This window comes from Hippocampus zosterae, chromosome 9 (genome assembly GCF_025434085.1).
Source record: "Hippocampus zosterae strain Florida chromosome 9, ASM2543408v3, whole genome shotgun sequence".
NCBI lineage: Eukaryota > Metazoa > Chordata > Actinopteri > Syngnathiformes > Syngnathidae > Hippocampus > Hippocampus zosterae.
The window spans coordinates 22,192,206-22,211,866 of NC_067459.1; the positions used below are offsets into that span (position 1 = coordinate 22,192,206).

Consider the following 19,661-nt stretch of genomic DNA (forward strand, 5'->3'; position numbering starts at 1 on the left):
TTTAAACTGAGTTTTGTTTTGCATATGCCCCCCGATCGCCCAAAAAACAAAAACTCTTTCTCTCTCACTATATACAAATATATATTTATATATAAATTTATATATTGTTTAATGTGTATATATCTAGATAGATAGATAGATAGATAGATAGATAGATAGATAGATAGATAGATAGATAGATAGATAGATAGATAGATAGATAGATAGATAGATAGATAGATAGATAGATAGATAGATAGATAGATAGATAGATAGATAGATAGATAGATAGATAGATAGATAGATAGATAGATAGATAGATAGATAGATAGATAGATAGATAGATAGATAGATAGATAGATAGTGTTTCTGTGTGTATGCGTGTGCTCGTAGGACTAGAGCTGGTTTAAGGTTAAAGGTTAGGATTAAAATGAAGCAATTCATATTGCTTCAATCAAGTTATATTGTATTTATTTATTTTCCACTGAGGAAAATACAAATAAAAGCGGGTGTCAACCTAAACATTATATTCATTGAGGCATAGTTTTGATAACCCTGTTTGATTTAATACTGTTTATTTTCATTGAACCTGTACTTTTTGTCTTAACAAAATACTCCTGTATGGGCCTAGCAATATATTTCAAAAGTAGTGTGACAATGAGAGCCTCAGAGAGCGAGCATGCAAAGTCAAGAAGGGGGAGTGATCAAGTGTGATGTGGGAGTGACTGCGAGGTTGAGTATAAACTGACCATGGATGCTGGGAAAACCTCTTCAGTCTTGCAGTATTTTGTGGTCGTGAGAGATAATGAGAGTGAGTAGCAACGCATAAAGGAAACGGCAAGAACTCTCCTGACTCACACACAAGATATAGGTAAGTCAGTGGGAGCCATTTTAATAATCATACTAATAATAATAGTGTCATGTCTGCTTTGGTAATCTTGAAGATGTAGAAGTGTTTGTCTTTTCAATTCTGCACCCATAAGCTTCCCGTTGCAGAGAAGTTGCCGCTCATGGAAAGGAAAGTTGAGTCTCAGCATTTTTTCTAATTTAATTTCTGCTGCTGTCATCCCCCCCCCCCCCAAGCTCGCCATTCTTCTGCAAGACAACCTTTGTGATGGAGAAAGCTGCATTGTTGCTCTTTTATTGCCTTTTCCTTTCTGCATCAGGATCCGCACTCTACCCCTCCATCAGGTAAGCAGTACCAAACTCATCTCCCTAATGATGCACAGCGTCAATTTCAAATTCCTTTCATGACTATCACATGGGTGTTGTTGGATTATCATTTCCATTCATATATTATTGTATCTACATTTTAATTTTTTAAATGGATGAGATGAAGAAAATGGATGAGATAAACAGGTAGATCATATGTCTTCTTTTTTTATGTAAAAGTGCAAAGAGATGATACTTGCCAACCTGTTGTAGCAAAGGATTATTATTTATTCATTCTTTTTTTTTTTTTTTAAACACAATTGCATGTCAGCGCTGCACCCCCTGAAATAGTTATGCTAAAAAGGGTCAGGATGTCTGTATTTACACCTTAATCTTGCTATTAGTTGCAAAATGAGGCATCTTTTTTTTCAACTGCAAGATTTTTATGAAATATTCTTAGTCTAAAATATGTTTACATCATCAAAAAAATTGACAGGAATCGTTGATACGAATGAATGCAGTGATTTTTATTTTTTTTGGCTGTTAATTGCTTAATTTGTATTTCTCAGGTTTGGCCAGAGGGACACATCCATCCTGATGACATCTTCGCTAAAGAATCCAGAGCAGCTGGAAGACACAAGTTCTGCCCAAGAGAGAACAGACTTACGGTCAGTACCACACACTCCCCCCCCCTAACCCCCCCCCCCCCCCAGAAGCATTGGACAGAGAGGCCAATTCCTTCATTTTTGTTGTAGATGGAAAATGTTTGGATTTTATGAATTTGAGAAGAGAAGAGCATTTCAGCTTTTAATTCCAGGTATTCATATTCGGATCTGGAACATAACGTAGAAGGTAGCGTATTTGTAACGGGCCTAGGAATAACTTCATATTTCGTAACAAATCCTTTGCGAGCAATAATTGCATGAAGCATGTGATTCTATTTACATTTTTTTTCTTTTTTTCTTTTGTGATGCGTTTTCTTCTCTTTGGTATTTTTCACTTTGAACGGTTAAAATGCATGCTCTACTGGGTTTAAGTCCATAAATGGTCTTGGCCTGTCTAAAACCTTCCTCTTCCGGTTACTGCCTGCTCATTATTTTTGCCAATGAGTGGTTTGCATTGTCAAATTTAAATTGTGATAATGGATGTTCGGGGAGTATGCATCATATTTTTATGTTTTGCGTCCATTTTGTCTAATTTCAGCTTGGGTCGCCATGCTGACGCCATCTTTACAAACAGTTACAGGAAAGTCTTGGGCCAAATATCTGCCAGGAAGTTTCTTCAGACCATCATGGGAAAACGTCTCGGGTAGGTTTTACCTGGGGAATTAAAATCATTGAGACTGTGTGCAAATCCGGCATGTGAAAGCACAACGGAAGATATTATTGTGGCCATTGTGTGCCCGTGACTCACTGATGTTCTTTTTTGGCAGAGACGAAAGTGAGAGCTATATGAAACGCCAGGCCGATGTCTACGAAGGAACCTACAAAGAAGATCTGACTTCCATCCGGAGCAATCAGCGATACAGAGGACTTCATGAAATGCCATGAGGCTCAGGTAAGCAGTTGCGACACTCTGCAGCAAGCAGAGAACGGAACGACGTGTCAGTAACTCAATTCTTTGTTCCCGACAGACTGCGGAGAAGAGAGGACAAACAAATAAGGATGAAAGAAGCATGTGCTCATTCACAAAACCATCGCTGCTTGTTTACTCGTACCTCCATTTCTACACAAAAAATACGAAATGCTATTTTTAATTCTCATTGAAGCTACGAGGAAACTCCAGTAGCACTCACAATATGGTTCCGGGAACATGCTTGCGACTGATATGATCCACCCATTCACGGCAAGGAAAGTAACATCTAGAACGGTGATTCCCAAACAATGCGCTGTGGCACATTTGCATGCCCTGATTGATTAGTTTGCTGGATGTGGGAAATGATCCAATTGCATTAAAGTGGTCTAAAAATGAGGACTTTCTACAAATAATCCCTCAACAATTTCATGCTCAGGCGGCCCGGTAGACAAGTGGTTAGCACGTCGGCTTCACAGTGCAGAGGTACCGGGTTCGATTCCAGCTCCGGCCTCCCTGTGTGGAGTTTGCATGTTCTCCCCGGGCCTGCGTTGGTTTTCTCCGGGTGCTCCGGTTTCCTCCCACATTCCAAAAACATGCATGGCAGGCTGATTGAACACTCTAAATTGTCCCTAGGTGTGAGTGTGAGCGTGGATGGTTGTTCGGCTCCAGCACCCCCCGCAACCCTAGTGAGGATCAAGCGGCTCGGAAGATGAGATGAGATGAATTTCATGCTCTTCCGCTAGATGGCAGAAGATGCAACTAACCTCTAAATGCACCTGTTGCCATCCATTCGACAAAATGCTGCAACAGCTTTGGGGTTGACGAAATACACCCAGTTCACATTGACGACGTGAATTTTTAGTAAATAAAGGTTGGGATACACACATTCTGGAGTACCGTCACGACTAAAGTCCCGGGACCGTATGCGATTGTGGTCATTCTCCCTCACAGGGGCAAATTCAAGGAAATGGAATTAAGAAAAATAAAATACAAATAACTTTGACAAACAATTCACTTTCTCATAAATGATCTTCTGCTCGAGACATGCTCAAGAAGTAACCTGTCCAGCATCTGAAGGGACGGTGGCTCAAACCTTGGCTCCCAATTATCTGCTGCCCAGATTGGCGTCAGAAAACAGTCTCGTGGCTTTTGTCTACTCGCAGTCAAAGAGCGACTGAATTCTTTTCGGGACAACCCCCAAGGAGCTGGCATCTATTTGATCGACACATGCGTGCTTTCATACCGACAAAAGACAAACCAAGTGAATTCACCTCCGTGTCTTTATTTCTTAAGAAAAAACATGCCCTCAAATTGAACAATTTATCGTGGGGATGCAAATTGTATGAAATACGAAACAAGCTCAACCTTGACACACACTCAAAAACAGTACTGCAAAGTCGTAATGAGTGAGGATCAGCCGTCAGACGTGCTGGCGGGTTTATGAGCAGCTTTGACACACCGAGCAAAAACTGCAGAGAGGTGTAAAGAATTGATCAATAATGACTTCCACCAAGAAACAACAAAAGTAAAAAAAAAAAAAAATCAGAGCACACTGACAACACTGGCATGTTGTACAAGAAGTAAAATAATCTCACAGGAAGATGAAGTGCAATGATCAACAGCGTGTCAACACAGCGCAGCAGTCGCAGAGAACTGATCCGATCGCCAAGACCTTTGAACTTTTTCTGAATTTCCTTCCATTCAGCAACGTATTCTTCAACTGTTATGCTGTGCGATGGGGATGTATTGGTGTCCGACTCCAAGAAGGGGAAAAGTGTGCTGCTTCAGTGTCTGTATCTTATTTTTTCTCAATTCTGTGGTGGGGGGGGAGAGAGAGCACATTTAGTGATTTCACTCAGGTTCTCTTCAGGAGCAAAACACACTGGCTTATTTTTTTTTTAAACTATAATCAGGAAGACTGTGAAAACCAAAGGCCAAACATGCATAAAACTAAAAACAATGCCAACAATGTGGATGACTTGGGCTCACAACACACCAATCCGAGATCAGATCATGTAAAAAAAATAAAAATAAAAACCAAATGGCAAAGGTCAGAGTGTCAAAACCATGGAGGGAGGACTATTCGGCGGTTGCAATGTTCACGGGAGTGAGAAGGGCAAGGCAAAGCGGCAAGTTGGCGAGCACATGAGAAGGCGAAAAATGAGGATGAGTGAGCGGGAGAGCGGCACACTTGCCACGCATGCTGGCGGCCATGAGAAGGGATGCAACGGCAGATACAATGACCCTTACTTGGGAGCACAACCAGCTCTTTGGCTACAAAAAGGGCCGCTTTATCGAAGGCTCCGATACTTTGCCAACCTACTACTTTGCTCGGCGGCAATCCTGTAAAAGCAGTAAAGAGATAGCAGCACGTGGGTAAAGGAGACCAACGAGGACAGTGACAGGCAACGAGGGCGTCCTCGAAGAGAACTCATTAGTTGGAGTTGGATACTTGTCTGAAAAGGATTAAAAGGAGGACCACCAAGAGGGAGGGAGAAGCAAAAGAAAGATCTCCGCGCATCGCCGCGAGTGACAAATTGCTCACTTAGATTGCTTTGCTGGGCTCTACAACAAATTGCCCACTCACACCACTTCTCTCGCAGAAAGGTGTTTTCCCTGAGGAAGGAGAGAGCCTGGCACGGTGATAAAGCGTTGCGGGCCAAGCCACAAGGACAGCACTTTTGCTTATTTTGGACCCAAGAACTCTCAAGAGGCCTCAGAGCGCTAGAGTACCGCTACTTAACATCTCAAGGAATGATTGCTCTCCCTCTCTCAAGGATCAGGAACGCTTGAAGGCATCTTTTTTTTTTTTTTTTTGCCAACCACACCATTGACACATTTACCTCTTCACTGCTTTCTGTGCCAGCATGCGATTGCCGGCCAGGAATGTTATAGCGCCGATAATTGCCAGGTACTTAAGCGTCTGGAACATGTTCAAGTGGGTCCAGTAGACGTACATCAGGCCCAGTAGAGCTGAAAAGGCAAAAAAAAAAAAATAATAAATCAAATCATGGCAACATTTGAACATGAACATTGTGGTAATTTTAAATCGTGCAAATCCGCCGTTTTCCCATAATAATAATAATAATACATTTTATTTGAACGCGCTTTTCATCTCCCTCAAAGACACTTTACAAGAGCATAAAAAGACAGGATAAAAATGTGCATTTAAAACAAGCATACATCATTTACAAAAGCACATTTGGATGAACAAAAGGAAAATTGGTAAAAGAGATTAAAAGGTATTAAAAGCATAGCGCAACAGGTGAGTTTTTAGGGATGATTTGAAGGATTGGAGGTCAGTACAGTTGCGGGTGTGTTGTGGTAGGGCGTTCCAGAGGGTGGGGGCGGCGACAGAGAAGGCTCGGTCCCCCGTGGTTTTGAGCTTAGAGATTATATCGACAAAAAGCAATACATCGGTATTTTGTGAAGAGGGGCGGGGGGCGTATTGGTCCAAAACAAAAATGAATGCTTACGGTTTGAAAGCGACACCCACCTGCATGTCCAACGTGGAAGAGAATAGTGCTGGGAGAAAAGCTGAAGTCGGAAATGTTTGCCCCGAGCTTAATCCACTGCAAAGGAGAGGAGAGTTCCAATTGTATCATTCTGGAGTGGGGGGGGGGGGGGGGGTACTTAAAATTGTGCTTGATATTCAAACTTTGAAAGCATTCTCTTTGATCTTCAGTTCTTCAATGATTCAAAAGAACCATTGAGCCATTTTCTCTTAAGGAAAAAATGAGACTGGTGGTCGCCCGCCCGGCGGTAACTCGGCTCCATCGCAAACATTTGCCATCAGCTTACCTGCTGAGCATAACAATACGAAAAGGAGGTGCATTGCTACCAGGATGAGCAGAAGCAGGAGGGGAGACAGGACGAGCGCAGTGAACGCGTTGGAAACCACCGTCGGAGGCTTCTTCTCGGGCTCCCTGAATAAGTGCTGCGCAGGGCAGGGAGAACGTTCACAATTACTAATCGGATGTCTGATTAGTCATTCGGAAAAGCAATTACGGAGGACGGGCTTTTACTTGGATCTCCGGTTTGGGGACGTAAAGAGTCTTGGCTTGAATGCTGACTGGGGCGTCCTCGTCCGCAAACCTCAGCACCACGTCGGCCTTTGAACACACCGGCGGTTGGAAGGTCACCGTCGGGCGCGATCGGCAAGACGTGATTTGCCGTCCCATGACGAGGACTCACCACATTCCACAAGATGGGGTTCTCCAGTGTGGCGTCGCCAACCATGAGATAGAGGGAATATGTCCCGGAGATGAGCGCAAACTCCGTTTTGCGCTCTGCTGCGTCCAACTCGAACTTGTACAGACCCTTGGCGTCGGGCTCGGCAACAAAAACAACCTCTTGGCCAGTTTTCTGATTGTGCAGCCGGACAAAAGTCTGCGAGAGGGAATAAAAAAATCAATTTCCGAGCTACAGAGTTCATGACCCGCATTATCGGTGACGTACTTGATGGGGCGTAAGTTCCATTCCGGTATTGACGTCAACCAGCTGGAAGGCCATGGCAAAGTTCTGGTGACTGTCAGCAATGAACGAGCTCGCCGCTTTGGAAGGATACTCCACCCTGGTTCGTTTTAAAAACAACATGAAGTCGTCGAGTCCCCGGCGGAAGGTAAAAAAGTGTAGCGTGCGTCGATTTCCCACCTGGTCGTCTTTGTGCCGATGCTCTGGTCCTTATCCACCACGGAGAGGTCCATACTGGTAACCGCCACCTCCGTCGACACTTTCACTTTGAGCTGCGCATGAATGGCGTGACAACAAAAAAGTCACATTACGTCACGTGTACAACCCCCGATGCTTCAAGCGAGGAATAATCAAAGTTGTGTTAGGGCCGGACACAAATGATGATTCTAAAGGGGGCATCTTATCGGCGTTGGTGCGGCTGGATGGATGGCTGCTGAAGTTGAGGATGTGGAGAGAGGCGCGTTGGCGCAGAGCGCCGATGCGTATTTGGAACCGAGAGTCGCCACTTGGAATTGAAATGGATTTCTATGGGACAGGAGAAGTGAACCAATCTCCTTTTTTCTTTATTTTTGTCAATGGATGCTACAACTTCTTGTTGACTTTTAAACTTAGCTTGTAGCTGACTTGTGCACATTTTGAGCATGACGTCTCTGATCCACTGGTTAAAGGACACTTTGATTCTCTCCTCTTTCATCTCAAACCGCTTCAAACAACAAAGCGTGTGACGGAAAAGTGGTTAGGACTGCACGACTGTCCGTGTTTTATGTTATGTGTTGTGTTTATTATTTTGCTTTATGTTAACCGTTTTGTTAAGCGCTTTGTTACAGCTGCCGCTGTTGTGAAAGCGTTATATAAATCAGCATGTATTGTATTGTATTGTATTATGAAAAATGTACTTTTATTGTGGTCACGGGCGCTTGCTTCCACCCCCTGGCACTGGACTTGGCTTCCGTGAGCGCAAGCCGTTGGCCCGTTGAGCCGCCCTGCTGTGCCCCCGCCCATCGAATTTAGTTACCGTACATAACGGAGTGAGCCGGCACCCATTTTCTTAAGAAAGGACCACTCCCTCAAAACAGGCTAACCTTCAGAGGCTCGAATAATGGAGCATCAACTGTCCTAAATGAACTGTCCACACATTGAGAGAAACATTTTTTCCAAAGGTGGTGGTGGGGGAGGGGGGTGGATGGTCAGTTATTAATTTTTTGGGGGGTACAATTTGTAAATTTTCCAAAAGTAACTCATTCAGATGAGACAGCCACAAATCGCATTCATCTTTTAAAAATCTTTTGAATTTCAGTCACGGCCCGTGAAACTGTAGCCAAATCTCAGGATCCCAATGTTTTTTTTTTTTTTTTAAATAAAAGCCCAATGGAACCTGAACTCTCACCTCAACATGATTGGCAATCAAGCGGCTGTCACCGGTTACTGAAACCGTAAACTGGTAGTATCCACTGGCTGGTTGCTGGGACATGAAGTTCAGTTCAAAGATGCCACTGAAAAGCAAATACACATTTTACACAATAATGATCTGAGGTCCAACGTAGATTACTGATCCTAACATAATTAACACTCAAACGTTTAATCAATCTAAATGTAAGGCGCTCATGTCAAAGAAAATGCCACCTGAACAGTGGATTGAAGTTTGGGGGATAAAGAGATCATTCTTCTGGACACCTACTCATTGAGAGTGAATGGCGCTTGGCCGAGAATGATGCTCTTGGAAGCCACGGCATACGCAGATTCCACTTGCACGCTGGCTGAGGCCAGAGGCTGAGACATGACGTCTGTGACGAGGATCTGGGCCACGAGCGAGAGAAACAGAACGACTCAGGTAACTCAACGGGGCAACGCGGACCGGTACTGCTGGTGGCGTCCCGCGTTTCTACCTGCAGGGTTGGCTGCCTGTGCGACACGGTGGGCGGGCCGTGAGTGTTGACGACCACCGGAACGTGAAAACGGTTGCCGGAGAGGGTGGCGGCAGCATTTGCCACGCTGAAGGCCTCAGCCAGAGAGTCCCAGGACTTCTTGCTGAAAATGGAGTTCACCAGCTGAATAACTTGGTCCTGTAGAAAGAAGAAGGTGGACAAATAATTTCAGTGACAACCTGCAGCCACATTCGGCCCGCGCTGGTCGTTAGTCCAGGACATTTACGCTACCAATTGTTACCTAATGTGGATATTCTTTTAAACACATTCAGATGTGTTGAGTCAAATCTCACCGGATTACTTTAAGAAATAAGTGGTTAGTTGGCTTATGATGAATACAATTCTAAAAATATTTATATTTTTTACATGCATTGTACTGCTCTAATTATAAGGTTGTCCTCCTTTAGATCAGTCTGTGTCTAGCGATGGCATAAAACAGTCAAGTCAAGTCAAGAGTATTTCTCGAGCATTTTCAAACAGCCATCGCTGCATACAAAGTGCTGTACATGGAGCGATTTAACATACACAATAAACAGTAAGACGAATCCGTAATAAAGGCGGTAGAAAGCACCAAGCAGTAAAATCAAGAACAAAACAACAGAAAACAAAAGAAAAACAAAACAAAAGAACAGTCAAAATAAATCCTACCTGTTTGAATGGTGGCTCCATATCGACATGATCTGACAGGGCATACGCAGCCGTTACAAACGTGGCAGTGGCCTCGAGCCCCTCTTCAAAATGGAGGAAGATACCACCGAGATCATCTAAACGTGCTGTCAGATCCTGCGAGTTAAAAAAAAGAAAAAGAAAGAAAGAAATCACACTTGGTGTGTCGACAAAGACATGTGCCACAGCGCCTCCTGGTGGATGTTAAAGCCCTCACCTCAATTTCCTCAAGTATTCCTCCAAGTTCTGCCTGCTGAGAAAGGCGGGTGGCTGTTTGCAGAGCTAAGGTAATGCTGTCAAAAAACAACAACAAAATAATCAGATGCAAGAAACGGTCACATCCAAAGCCCAACTACTGCATTTCCCCAAACCAACTTACGCCACGACATTGTCCTCCTTGTTGATGCGAGCTGTGAGCGCGCCGACGACCTCCTGAGAGGTCAGAGGAAGCCCCAGAGAGCTAAGCGAGCTCACAGCCCGGTGAATCTGAGACATGGTGGAGTCTTCACTGACAGCAGCCATAAGGATATCTCGGGTTTCATTGGTCACATGAATCTAAGCAGTGACAAAAAAGGATTACCGGTAGGTCGCCAATAGTTTGCATTCCATCATTGGTTTTCTGATAAAGAACATCACCGGAACCGACACTGCATCTGCCACATTAACGTTATACAACTTAAAAGTGGTGTCTGAAATGGGTTTTGTAGTTTTGTGTCAGTGGCAAACGATGTGGTGCTTTGAGTTGTCTCTTTAAGACAGAAGACAACTCCTAAGTGGGAGACGATTTATTTGCGTTTCCCATTTTTTCTTATTCAGGAGCAGAACCAAATATGGCTGTACAAAAATAACCTGCAAAATTCAAATGACCACATTCTGGACATCCTGAAGGCATAATCTGTGAAATAATGAGCCCGGGGGCAAATGTGCCCATACCTCACATCCAGATATGACTTGGCTGGTTTCCGCAGCAAAGAAGACTGAATCGACATTGGTGGGATCAAGCTGGGAATTTAGGAACTGGCATACTTCCTATAAAATAACCATTCGTTAATTTAGATCAAGGCAAAAAAAAAAAATAAAGAAAATTCAAAGCAGTAATGAGTATATAATGTCAGGCGAGACGTGGCCAAAAATCAAAGATGAGGATTCCAAAGGCTTTACGTGCCTCGTGATCAGGAACAGTGGCTCCGAGTTTGTTGAGGCCGACAACAGAGTAGTAGGCCGACTCCAGGTCTGTGAAAGGCTCGCTTAGGAGATTTTGAAGTCGAGAAATATCGGCCAGGGAAAGGTAGTGACCCGGGGTGAGCGTCTGAGCTCCAGCGAGTGCCAGGCTGAGGAGCACCAACCCGAAAAGCCCTGTGAACACACACAAATAAAAGTTGGCCCTCCACCGCATTGATCATGTACGTTTCGATATGAATTCATAAACACAACGATGCTTTTCATTTGGTCGCGCTTCCATTGCAGACGTTCGCTACACAGCGAAAGCTAGCTAACGACAGTAAGGAAGCGGCACTCTGATCCAGACGCCTGTGAGCGACTTTCCCATTTAGTCGGCGTAGTGCAGCACCTCATCGCATACCTAATTGGATGGCCATTAAATAAATTGAAAACGACTTCAAGGTATGACAAAGCAACGATTCATTCACTCACTGAACAGTTCCATGCCAAGGCAGTCTAATGCAGCGTCACCAGAAGGGACGATTACTTCCGGAGCACGGTTCGACCCGGCAAGACCGAAGTGACTTCCGATTTGCGTTTCACAATAATAGTCAACTTTTCATAAGTGTTCCGCAAGTCATGAAAGGACACAGATTGTCTCCAATATTTGACACAATGATTTGTTTCTTAAAGGCGAAACAAGACGAGAATGAAGTCACGAAAACCTGCTCAAAAATATTTATTTCTTGTTCAAGACTTAATTAGCTTTTCCAACTTACAAGACAAAAGATACAAACAAAATGAAAGCACAACCGTATTGCACTACCATCACTACAATCATGACCAGTCAGACAAAATACCTGTGTATTCATCCAAAGGTGAAATATGGATTTTACGCATAAAAAGTGAATATTTTGACAACATGTACTCTACTGTGACATGCAACAACTTCCTTTCAGATGTATTCTTCACCAAAATGTACCAATGCATCATTGCTGATGAAGCGCTGCCAACTTGAGAATTAAATAAAGCAGGAGAAAAAGACGTTTTAAAACTCAGAATATTTGAGGGGATGGGGGGGGGGCGGGGTATTGGAGTTTGCATGTTCTCCCCAGGCCTGCGTGGGTTTTCTCCAGGTACTCCGGTTTCCTCCTACATTCCAAAGATGTGCATGGCAGGCTGACTGAACACTCTGAATTGTCCCTAGGTGTGAGTGTGAATGGTTGTTCGTTTCTGTGTGCCCTGCGATTGGCTGGCAACCGATTCAGGGTCCCCCCCGCCTACTGCACGGAGACAGCTGGGATAGGCTCCAGCACCCACCGCGACCCTAGCGAGGATAAAGCGGTTCGGAAAATGAATGAATGAATGAAACCTATGTGTAGCAATGAAGGAAAAAAAAATTAGACACATGCACACATTTGCATTGTAAAATAATTTTCATTTATTGCAAAATAATCCAGGCATGATTATCCTAGTTGAATGCTCAACTACTTATTTACAAAGTTGTTTGACTGCAATTCTAATGAAATGCAATTATATCGATTTCAAGCCTTAAAATGGCCTTTAGAATTCGACAATATCTAAAAGCATTTACATCTTAATGTGTTCCTGCAGAAGTTTTTCGATTTAAGCCATCATGTAAACATGCGGACGACTCGTAAGTTGTTCCAACATGTTATCACATTTACAAGGCGCATACAGTACTTTTCTTCAAACGCAAACAACAGAACATTCTGCTGTGTTTGTGTAACAACTTGGTACAAAGGTGCAAATAGTCTCAGGACAAGACCAGAGCTCTGTTTGGAGTCCGCGATGTTAAGGAGCGCAGGAAGCGCCTTGCTTTCTCCGTCATAATGAGCTGATCTTTTGTTTGCCCGCATGCAACCGCCTCCCATTCTTTGGACATCTAGCGAGAAAGAAAAGGATGGCCAACGCATTAGGCGATATCAGATACATTTCCAAGGGGAGAAAAAAAAAAAAAACAATGACAACAAAACATCAGTTATCTGAAGATGAAACTTGCCGGAATTGGGGGCACCGCACTGGGAAAGATAGCACTGTCACTTGGCCCCAAAAGGAATCCCTGATCCAAAATATTTTCATGGGTTTTACGACAACAAGAGGCGCTCTCGGCAACCGACAACGGTTCTTCCTGCGAGCAAACAAAAACCATGAATGAATGATGCAGAAGGCAAAAAGAATTGCAGGATAATAGCATGGGGTTTATTTTCCTTCGCAGTCGTCACCTTGATGCAATGTTTGGCTTCGGTCTTGGATTTGCGTTTGGACTTGGGCATCACTTGGCAGTCATCAAGTGCCAATGACTTCCGGACTTTCTTCATCGGAGGGCGATGCTGGGGAACAACATCCAATCGATGAGTCCAAATGATCAATTCAGTTTTCTGCCTGGATTAAAGATGTCTGAGAAAGAAGGCCGGGCTAAAGCCTTGCAGGAAAATAAGGCCAAGACAAATCAATTTAAAGCAAGATTCTGAGCCATGACCTGCACATATTTACTGTTTTTCGAAAAATCTTTGTGTGAGGAAGTAAAAATAGAGAGAGCACCGTATCATTGGGATGCGGCTAAGGTCAGAAAGCAATCGCATTCAAATTCATGCCAAATCTGAGGTCCGCATATGAGAGCATTACACAGTTACCACAGCTTTGCGTCTTTGCTCAGGAACAGCTGGAAGTTGAACCGCCAAGTCAATACCCACATCTCTCAGGATCACTTCATTAATGTCGTCCTCGAGGTTCGGAGTCTGAGGCTGAGACAACAGAAGAGAAAACTTTCTACAGTACCTGATATGTTGGCCAGGCTGGAAATTGGCCATTTGTAAATTGCTTGTAAAAATCCGAAATTAATTAACACTAATTAGAGAATCTTGGTCGGTGCAATTCTTCCCCATTCTTGCTTGATGTACAACTTCAGTCACGCCACAGTCCAGTTGTCATGTTTTGTGCGCCACACGCTTTCAATGGAAGACAGGTCTGGACTGCTGGCAGGACATTCTTCAATGGGAGACAGGTCTGGACTACTGGCAGGACATTCTTTCTAGTGCTAGCACTTTTTTTGCTACGAAGCCGTGCTGTTGTAACACGTACAGAATGTGGTTTGGCTTTGCTTTGCTGAAATAAGCCTGGGGCATCCATGAAAAAGACCCCAAAAATGTCAAAATGACCCCATATGGATCTCGGAACAGCTTTCAGTTGACATTGCGGTCACCCAGAGACGTAACCTCACCAGAGGTTGCAGAGGGCCGTATTTCTCCAGGGCATTTTTGAATGGCGTTGGAGTACGTGGCATCGTGCAAAGCTCGGACTTGTGGTTGGGTGTAACAAACCTACACAAAAGACAAACTGTGAATACTTGACGCAAAGAAATAGCAGACGGTAGGTCACCAGATGTGAGGACTCACGCAGAATTTTCCTTTCGATTGATCGGGGTCTTGTCTCTCTGCAGAGGTGTGGTAAGGATGGCTTTCTGGCTGCACACCGGGGTGGATGTAAGCGACGGGTTCTCCAGGTCGTGAGTGTCCTGCTTCGTCCACATGTTCAGGAACTGAGGCAACGTTTGGAAATCAAGACGCACGCGTTGACTTTCACGGACGACAGAATCAACGTAGCCAGAGTAAGATGACTCACTTGAGAGGGTGAAAAGGGCAAAATCTTGACTGGCGTGCTCTTTGGCGTCATTAAGCTATTAGCATCAGGAGACAAGCGTCGCCGACTTCGATGACTCAATATGGACGGAGGCGTGATCCCTCCGGGAGAGATGGGTATGAGTTCGCCTCTGCTGCCTTTGCTTAACTCCTGCAGGGCGCTGCCTTCAAGACGGAACTGGTGGCGTTCTGGGCTGTGGCTCTCTTCGGGTAAGTCGAATGCTGCAAAGTTACACCAGCCGTCGGGGTCCTAGCAAACAAAAGAAGCATTTTGCGCCCCAAAATTGATGAACAGTATCTATCGCGCTGTGCAAAGGTCCAAAGTCGGTGCTGCATTGAAATGATGCCTTGCTCCAGACTGGCCTAATTCTCCTTGGGTGATTCTTTGTGGAAATCAGTTTTGTATGTATTTGTTGATTACTCTTACCCGCTATGTATTATTTCTGATGAAATAATAATAATAATAATAATAATTTCTGAAAATGGCAGCCCGGTAGTCCAGTGGTTAGCACGTCGGCTTCAGAGTGCACAGGTACCGGGTTCGATTCCAGCTCCGGCCTCCCGGTGTGGAGTTTGCATGTTCTCCCTGGGCCTGCGTGGGTTTTCTCCGGGTGCTCCGGTTTCCTCCCACATTCCAAAAATGTGCGTGGCAGGCTGATTGAACACTCTAAAATTGTCCCTAGGTGTGAATGTGAGCGTGGATGGTTGTTCGTTTCTGTGTGCCCTGCGATTGGCTGGCAACCGATTCAGGGTGTCCCCCGCCTACTGCCCGAAGACAGCTGGGATAGGCTCCGGCACCCCCCGCGACCCTCGTGAGGATCAAGCGGCTCGGAAGATGAATGAATGAATGAATGAATTTCTGAAAATGACTAATCTAAATTCAAAGGCTGAAATAAATGTGAAACAGCAACAAGTGCGATGTCAAAGGAGAAGTGAACTAATCTGTTTTTCGTCAATGGACGCTACAGCTTCGTGTTTGCTTTCAAAACTTCGCTTGTAGCAGACGTGTGCAAATGTTCAGCTTGATGTCTCTGATCTACTGGTGAAAGGACACTTTGATCCTCTCCTCTTTCATCTATAACTGCTCCAGACAACAAAGTGTTTGCAGAAAAGTGGTGAAGATTGCACGACTGTCTATGTCCTATGTGTTGTGTTATTTTGACTTCAAAATGGCGCCGCGTGAGTGGCTGCCTTTCCAGCAGCTCCTATATTTTGCTGTTCTACTTCTTCCTTTCATAACTTTGCTGCTGGAATTTCTCCATTGCGAGACTAATAAAGGTTTTCTTAAAGGCGAACGCCGTAAATAACAAAAGTCCAACTTCATCACGGGGGAATTTGAAGCCCTGTACTTCCAACACGGTGCTCAAATGCGGGCGCTCTGCTTGGATGTTAAGTTTTTCCTACCCCGTCCACCATGTCCAGGACCTCCTTCAGGATAGGTCCCGCAGGGGAGAGAAATCCAGAGTGGTCCACAACCCAGCTCGTGCAATTCATCTCTCCTGCGTTGTCCCCCTCGGACAAAAGACTTGCCGTGTCCTTTGGAGAGGGCACAACCCGGGAAGGACCTGCCTCGTCGTCACCATTGACGGTGGTTAAGTCGGACATTTCCTGCAAGGTGTGAAGAAGGTAAAAGCATTTTGCGTACACTGAAGACGGACTTTGTGGAATGACAGACGTAATTCGGAATGAACTCATGCGAGTGCTTACTGAGGTGTGCGTTTCCTGCTCTGAATCCGGGTCAGCATGATCTTGACAGGAAGTGGGAATCTCCATCATCAAAAACTTAACATAAGGAGGGTACAGTCATGAATATCCTGCATATAAATGTGTAATAACGTATTCGTTACACCGAACACGGGACGACTTAACAAAACACCTCACCTGCATATCTTTCACATGGGCGAGCAGCTCTTCAAGCTCGCTTGGTTTAAAATCCTGTCTTGAGTAAAAGCCCATTTCGACTTTGCGCTTAATTGTCGAGTTCCAGTGATTCTTGACGGCGTTATCGGTCCTGTTTGATAACATTCCCGCAGAGGATGTCAACGCGCCTCTGAAAAAACGGCAGCAATTTCAAAACCGCCCGGCACGGCAAAGTTACGGTACCTTCCGGGCAAGAGCTTTGCGATCTCAGCCCAGCGATTTCCAAGGACGCAGTGAGCCTTATAGATGACGAGGTCCTCCTCGGCTGTCCATGAAGACTTCTTCACGCTGGGGTTGAGGTGGTTGTGCCAACGCTCTCGACACTGCTTCCCGACCCTGCCCTTCAGATGCTTGGCGACGACACTCCATTGTTTGTTACCGTAGAGATTGACAAGCTCTATGACCTGAGGAACACAAAGCATAGAATGTGACCTGCAAGTATCTTTCCGTCAAACGGGGAACCAAAGAACAACCTACCTTGTCATCTTCTTCTTTTGTCCAAGGGCCTTTAATTAGGTCGGGATCCAAAACCTTAAGCCAGCGGTGTTGACATTGGTTTTCGGTGCGATTCTAAACATGAAAGAACCCAAGTCATTCAGAACTTTGCACACATTGGTTAAATATTCTCTCTGGTTGAAAGAATATTAAAAAACAACTGGCCGGCCCGGTAGTCCAGTGGTTAGCACGTTGGCTTCACAGTGCAGAGGTACCGGGTTCGATTCCAGCTCCGGCCTCCCTGTGTGGAGTTTGCATGTTCTTCCCGGGCCTGCGTGGGTTTTCTCCGGGTGCTCCGGTTTCCTCCCACATTCCAAAAATATGCATGGCAGGCTGATTGAACACTCTAAATTGTCCCTAGGTGTGAGTGTGAGCGTGGATGGTTGTTCGTCTATGTGTGCCCTGCAATTGGCTGGCAACCGATTCAGGGTGTCCCCCGCCTACTGCCCGGAGACGGCTGGGATGGGCTCCAGCACCCCCCGCTACCCTAGTGAGGATCAAGCGGTACGGAAGATGAATGAATGAATGAATAAAAAACAACTCACTGGTATATGGGTGGCGACATTCTTCCAGTCATTCTGTCCAAGTTTTTGAACCAGTGCCTTTAGCTTGTCATCCTGTAGGTGATCAAGAATATTTCGTCTCACTAAAGATGCCTAAATTCTGCAGCATGATGCGAATGTATTCAAAAAATATCAACGTTGTGTCACATCACCTCCTCTTGTGTCCACTTTACTTTCACTTTGCCACCATCTCTCTGCTCGGCAACATCCGAATCGGTGTCAGGATGCTGGCTCTCCTCGCCCTCCTCACTAAAAATAAATAATCATAATTCATTCATTAAACAGCACTTTAAGAACGCCGCCGTGAAACAAAGCGCTGCATATAAATACAAATTGAACACAAGACAATTGAGCGGAACATAATTTTGAAACACACACACACAAAAAAAAACTTATAGAACACCAAATGACAGCAGAAATCACATGTTCAGAATCTTATGCAGCTCTGTGAGCCAATAAGATATCGTGGCCAACACTGCACTTCGGTCACGGACAAAACTCTGAATAAAGCAAACTCTCTGCTTGGCAGCTTTTTAAAATCAGAGTTGAATAGCTCAAGTAATGTCATGTTTATCCAGGAATGCCTTGAAGTGCAAGACTTTTTTTTCCCAAGGATATTTGACATGAGAGGTAACTTTTGAAATGGGTCTAACATTTGCTTGCATAATACAAATAATGCCAGTTTTCTTAAGCAAGTGTTGCATCGCCTCATGTTTAATAGTTGGGAAATAACACCGGGTTGCTCTGTTACGTCGAAAGATATTAAAAAGTGAGAAAGGCCAGAGTCCTATGGAGAATCTGGTGGCTTCATCTGGCCCAAATCTTCTAAGAACATCAAAGAAATGGATCAAACACCGTTCAGAGGGGGCGATGGCAGTAAAGGGTGGAAAAGTCGTGCGGATGGGGGAAAAAAAATACAGTAACTCGTTTGATTTCGCTAGCTCGGAAACAAACATAACTCGTTTGATTTCGCTAGCTCGATTACATTTAGATACATTTCTCGTCCGCGGTTAAATTATGACTGCTCATTAAGGAGTCGTCGTGGAGGCTAAAATTCGGATTACAGTATTTGGGTTCCGTCAACCCACACAAGAACTCCGAAGGAAAAGCAGGAAATGTGCAACGCTGGAGCCTGTTGGTTCGTGCAGGTCCGGGCCAGGGAAGGGAGAGGCGGCATTAAACTGCAGTGACTGAGGTCAAATATGCTCCAACAGAAGCCAACGAATCCGGAAGGAGTCAATCCGATGTCTTATTTGTAACGTCCACGCGTACAATTTGTCGGAGAAATAGTGTGGACTATATACAGTTCATTTCAATAACAACGATCGGCTTCTTACCCGCGCGGCCACCAGGACATTTCCCCCCTTTTCTTCAGTTGTTGTCGATCCGACGGCTTGTCCCGCTGCCCTTTACACGTCATGTGCAATTAAAAAAAATGTTTTTGGGATGCACTGCTTTTATGAAGTGACCAGATGTTGATTTTGTTTCCAGGCTTGGTGCTGGTTTGCGCAAATCCGTAGCACCGAGGCAGCTAACAGATCCCCGCGCGCGCGCAGCCGCCCGCCTGTCTTGTCTCTCCGCGCTTCTGGATTTCTATCTCGCGCCCTTCCGGAGACGTTGAAGGGATGGTGACGTCATGCGCAGTACATATGCGCGCCGACGCAATGTCGTCCAACGCTCGATTCCCATTTTATAATAACGCTAGTAGCATGGAGCTGTCAACCTGTGGATTTTGCATCACTAACATGCGTTAATACCGGATTTCTCAACAAAAAAAAAATTTGGGAACATGTGATAATCCCTTGATTTTGAAGACTGATAACTTTTGGGTTGGACAGCAACAACTCAATAATAATAATAATAATAATAATACATTTTATTTATAAGCGCCTCTGTATTTATAGTCCGCAGACCTAAGGCAACAGATAAATATGACCCAAAAGTTCAACACAAAAGGGCTTATGGAAATCAACAATTACTTTAAGATAAGATATCCTTTATTCGTCCCACACTGGGGAAATTTACAATATTTTGATATTGTATTTGATATTGATATAATACTTTGATATTGATAATACTGTGCAGTATTG

The 19,661-nt window shown here is 44.5% G+C and overlaps 3 protein-coding genes across 10 annotated transcripts; 1 reads left to right on the forward strand and 2 right to left on the reverse strand.

Annotated features, from left to right (window-relative positions):
- The first annotated feature begins 723 nt into the window (after positions 1-723).
- ghrh (growth hormone releasing hormone) lies at positions 724-3,379 on the forward strand. Its single transcript, XM_052077319.1, has 6 exons — positions 724-850; positions 1,063-1,170; positions 1,701-1,799; positions 2,335-2,439; positions 2,564-2,688; positions 2,765-3,379. Exons 2-5 carry the CDS (start codon positions 1,094-1,096, stop codon positions 2,679-2,681), a joined length of 399 nt encoding a protein of 132 aa, XP_051933279.1. The 5' UTR covers positions 724-850; positions 1,063-1,093; the 3' UTR covers positions 2,682-2,688; positions 2,765-3,379.
- A 593-nt stretch (positions 3,380-3,972) lies between these two features.
- rpn2 (ribophorin II) lies at positions 3,973-11,507 on the reverse strand. 8 transcript variants are annotated; one of them, XM_052075385.1, is made up of 18 exons: positions 11,424-11,507; positions 10,936-11,126; positions 10,704-10,799; positions 10,150-10,325; positions 9,988-10,063; positions 9,753-9,887; positions 9,066-9,242; positions 8,858-8,976; positions 8,567-8,672; positions 7,360-7,451; positions 7,165-7,279; positions 6,901-7,095; positions 6,732-6,818; positions 6,548-6,643; positions 6,203-6,278; positions 5,550-5,679; positions 4,951-5,049; positions 3,973-4,520 (listed from the first exon to the last, which is right to left on the reverse strand). In XM_052075385.1, exons 1-17 carry the CDS (start codon positions 11,434-11,436, stop codon positions 4,998-5,000), a joined length of 1,932 nt encoding a protein of 643 aa, XP_051931345.1. In that variant the 5' UTR covers positions 11,437-11,507; the 3' UTR covers positions 3,973-4,520; positions 4,951-4,997. The 8 variants fall into 8 exon arrangements, with proteins under 8 accessions (XP_051931345.1, XP_051931343.1, XP_051931344.1 ...); XM_052075383.1 differs by having other exon boundaries at positions 10,704-10,795; positions 10,932-11,126; positions 11,353-11,463; XM_052075384.1 differs by lacking the exon at positions 11,424-11,507 and adding an exon at positions 11,353-11,383 and having other exon boundaries at positions 4,957-5,049.
- Positions 11,508-12,348: 841 nt separating this feature from the next.
- Positions 12,349-19,172, reverse strand: mybl2b (v-myb avian myeloblastosis viral oncogene homolog-like 2b). The gene is made up of 15 exons (XM_052075606.1): positions 18,909-19,172; positions 17,724-17,820; positions 17,554-17,625; positions 16,991-17,083; positions 16,697-16,917; positions 16,475-16,604; positions 16,301-16,375; positions 15,998-16,201; positions 14,577-14,843; positions 14,351-14,493; positions 14,176-14,275; positions 13,589-13,699; positions 13,178-13,285; positions 12,955-13,083; positions 12,349-12,837 (listed from the first exon to the last, which is right to left on the reverse strand). Exons 1-15 carry the CDS (start codon positions 18,989-18,991, stop codon positions 12,709-12,711), a joined length of 1,962 nt encoding a protein of 653 aa, XP_051931566.1. The 5' UTR covers positions 18,992-19,172; the 3' UTR covers positions 12,349-12,708.
- Between the last annotated feature and the right edge of the window lie 489 nt (positions 19,173-19,661).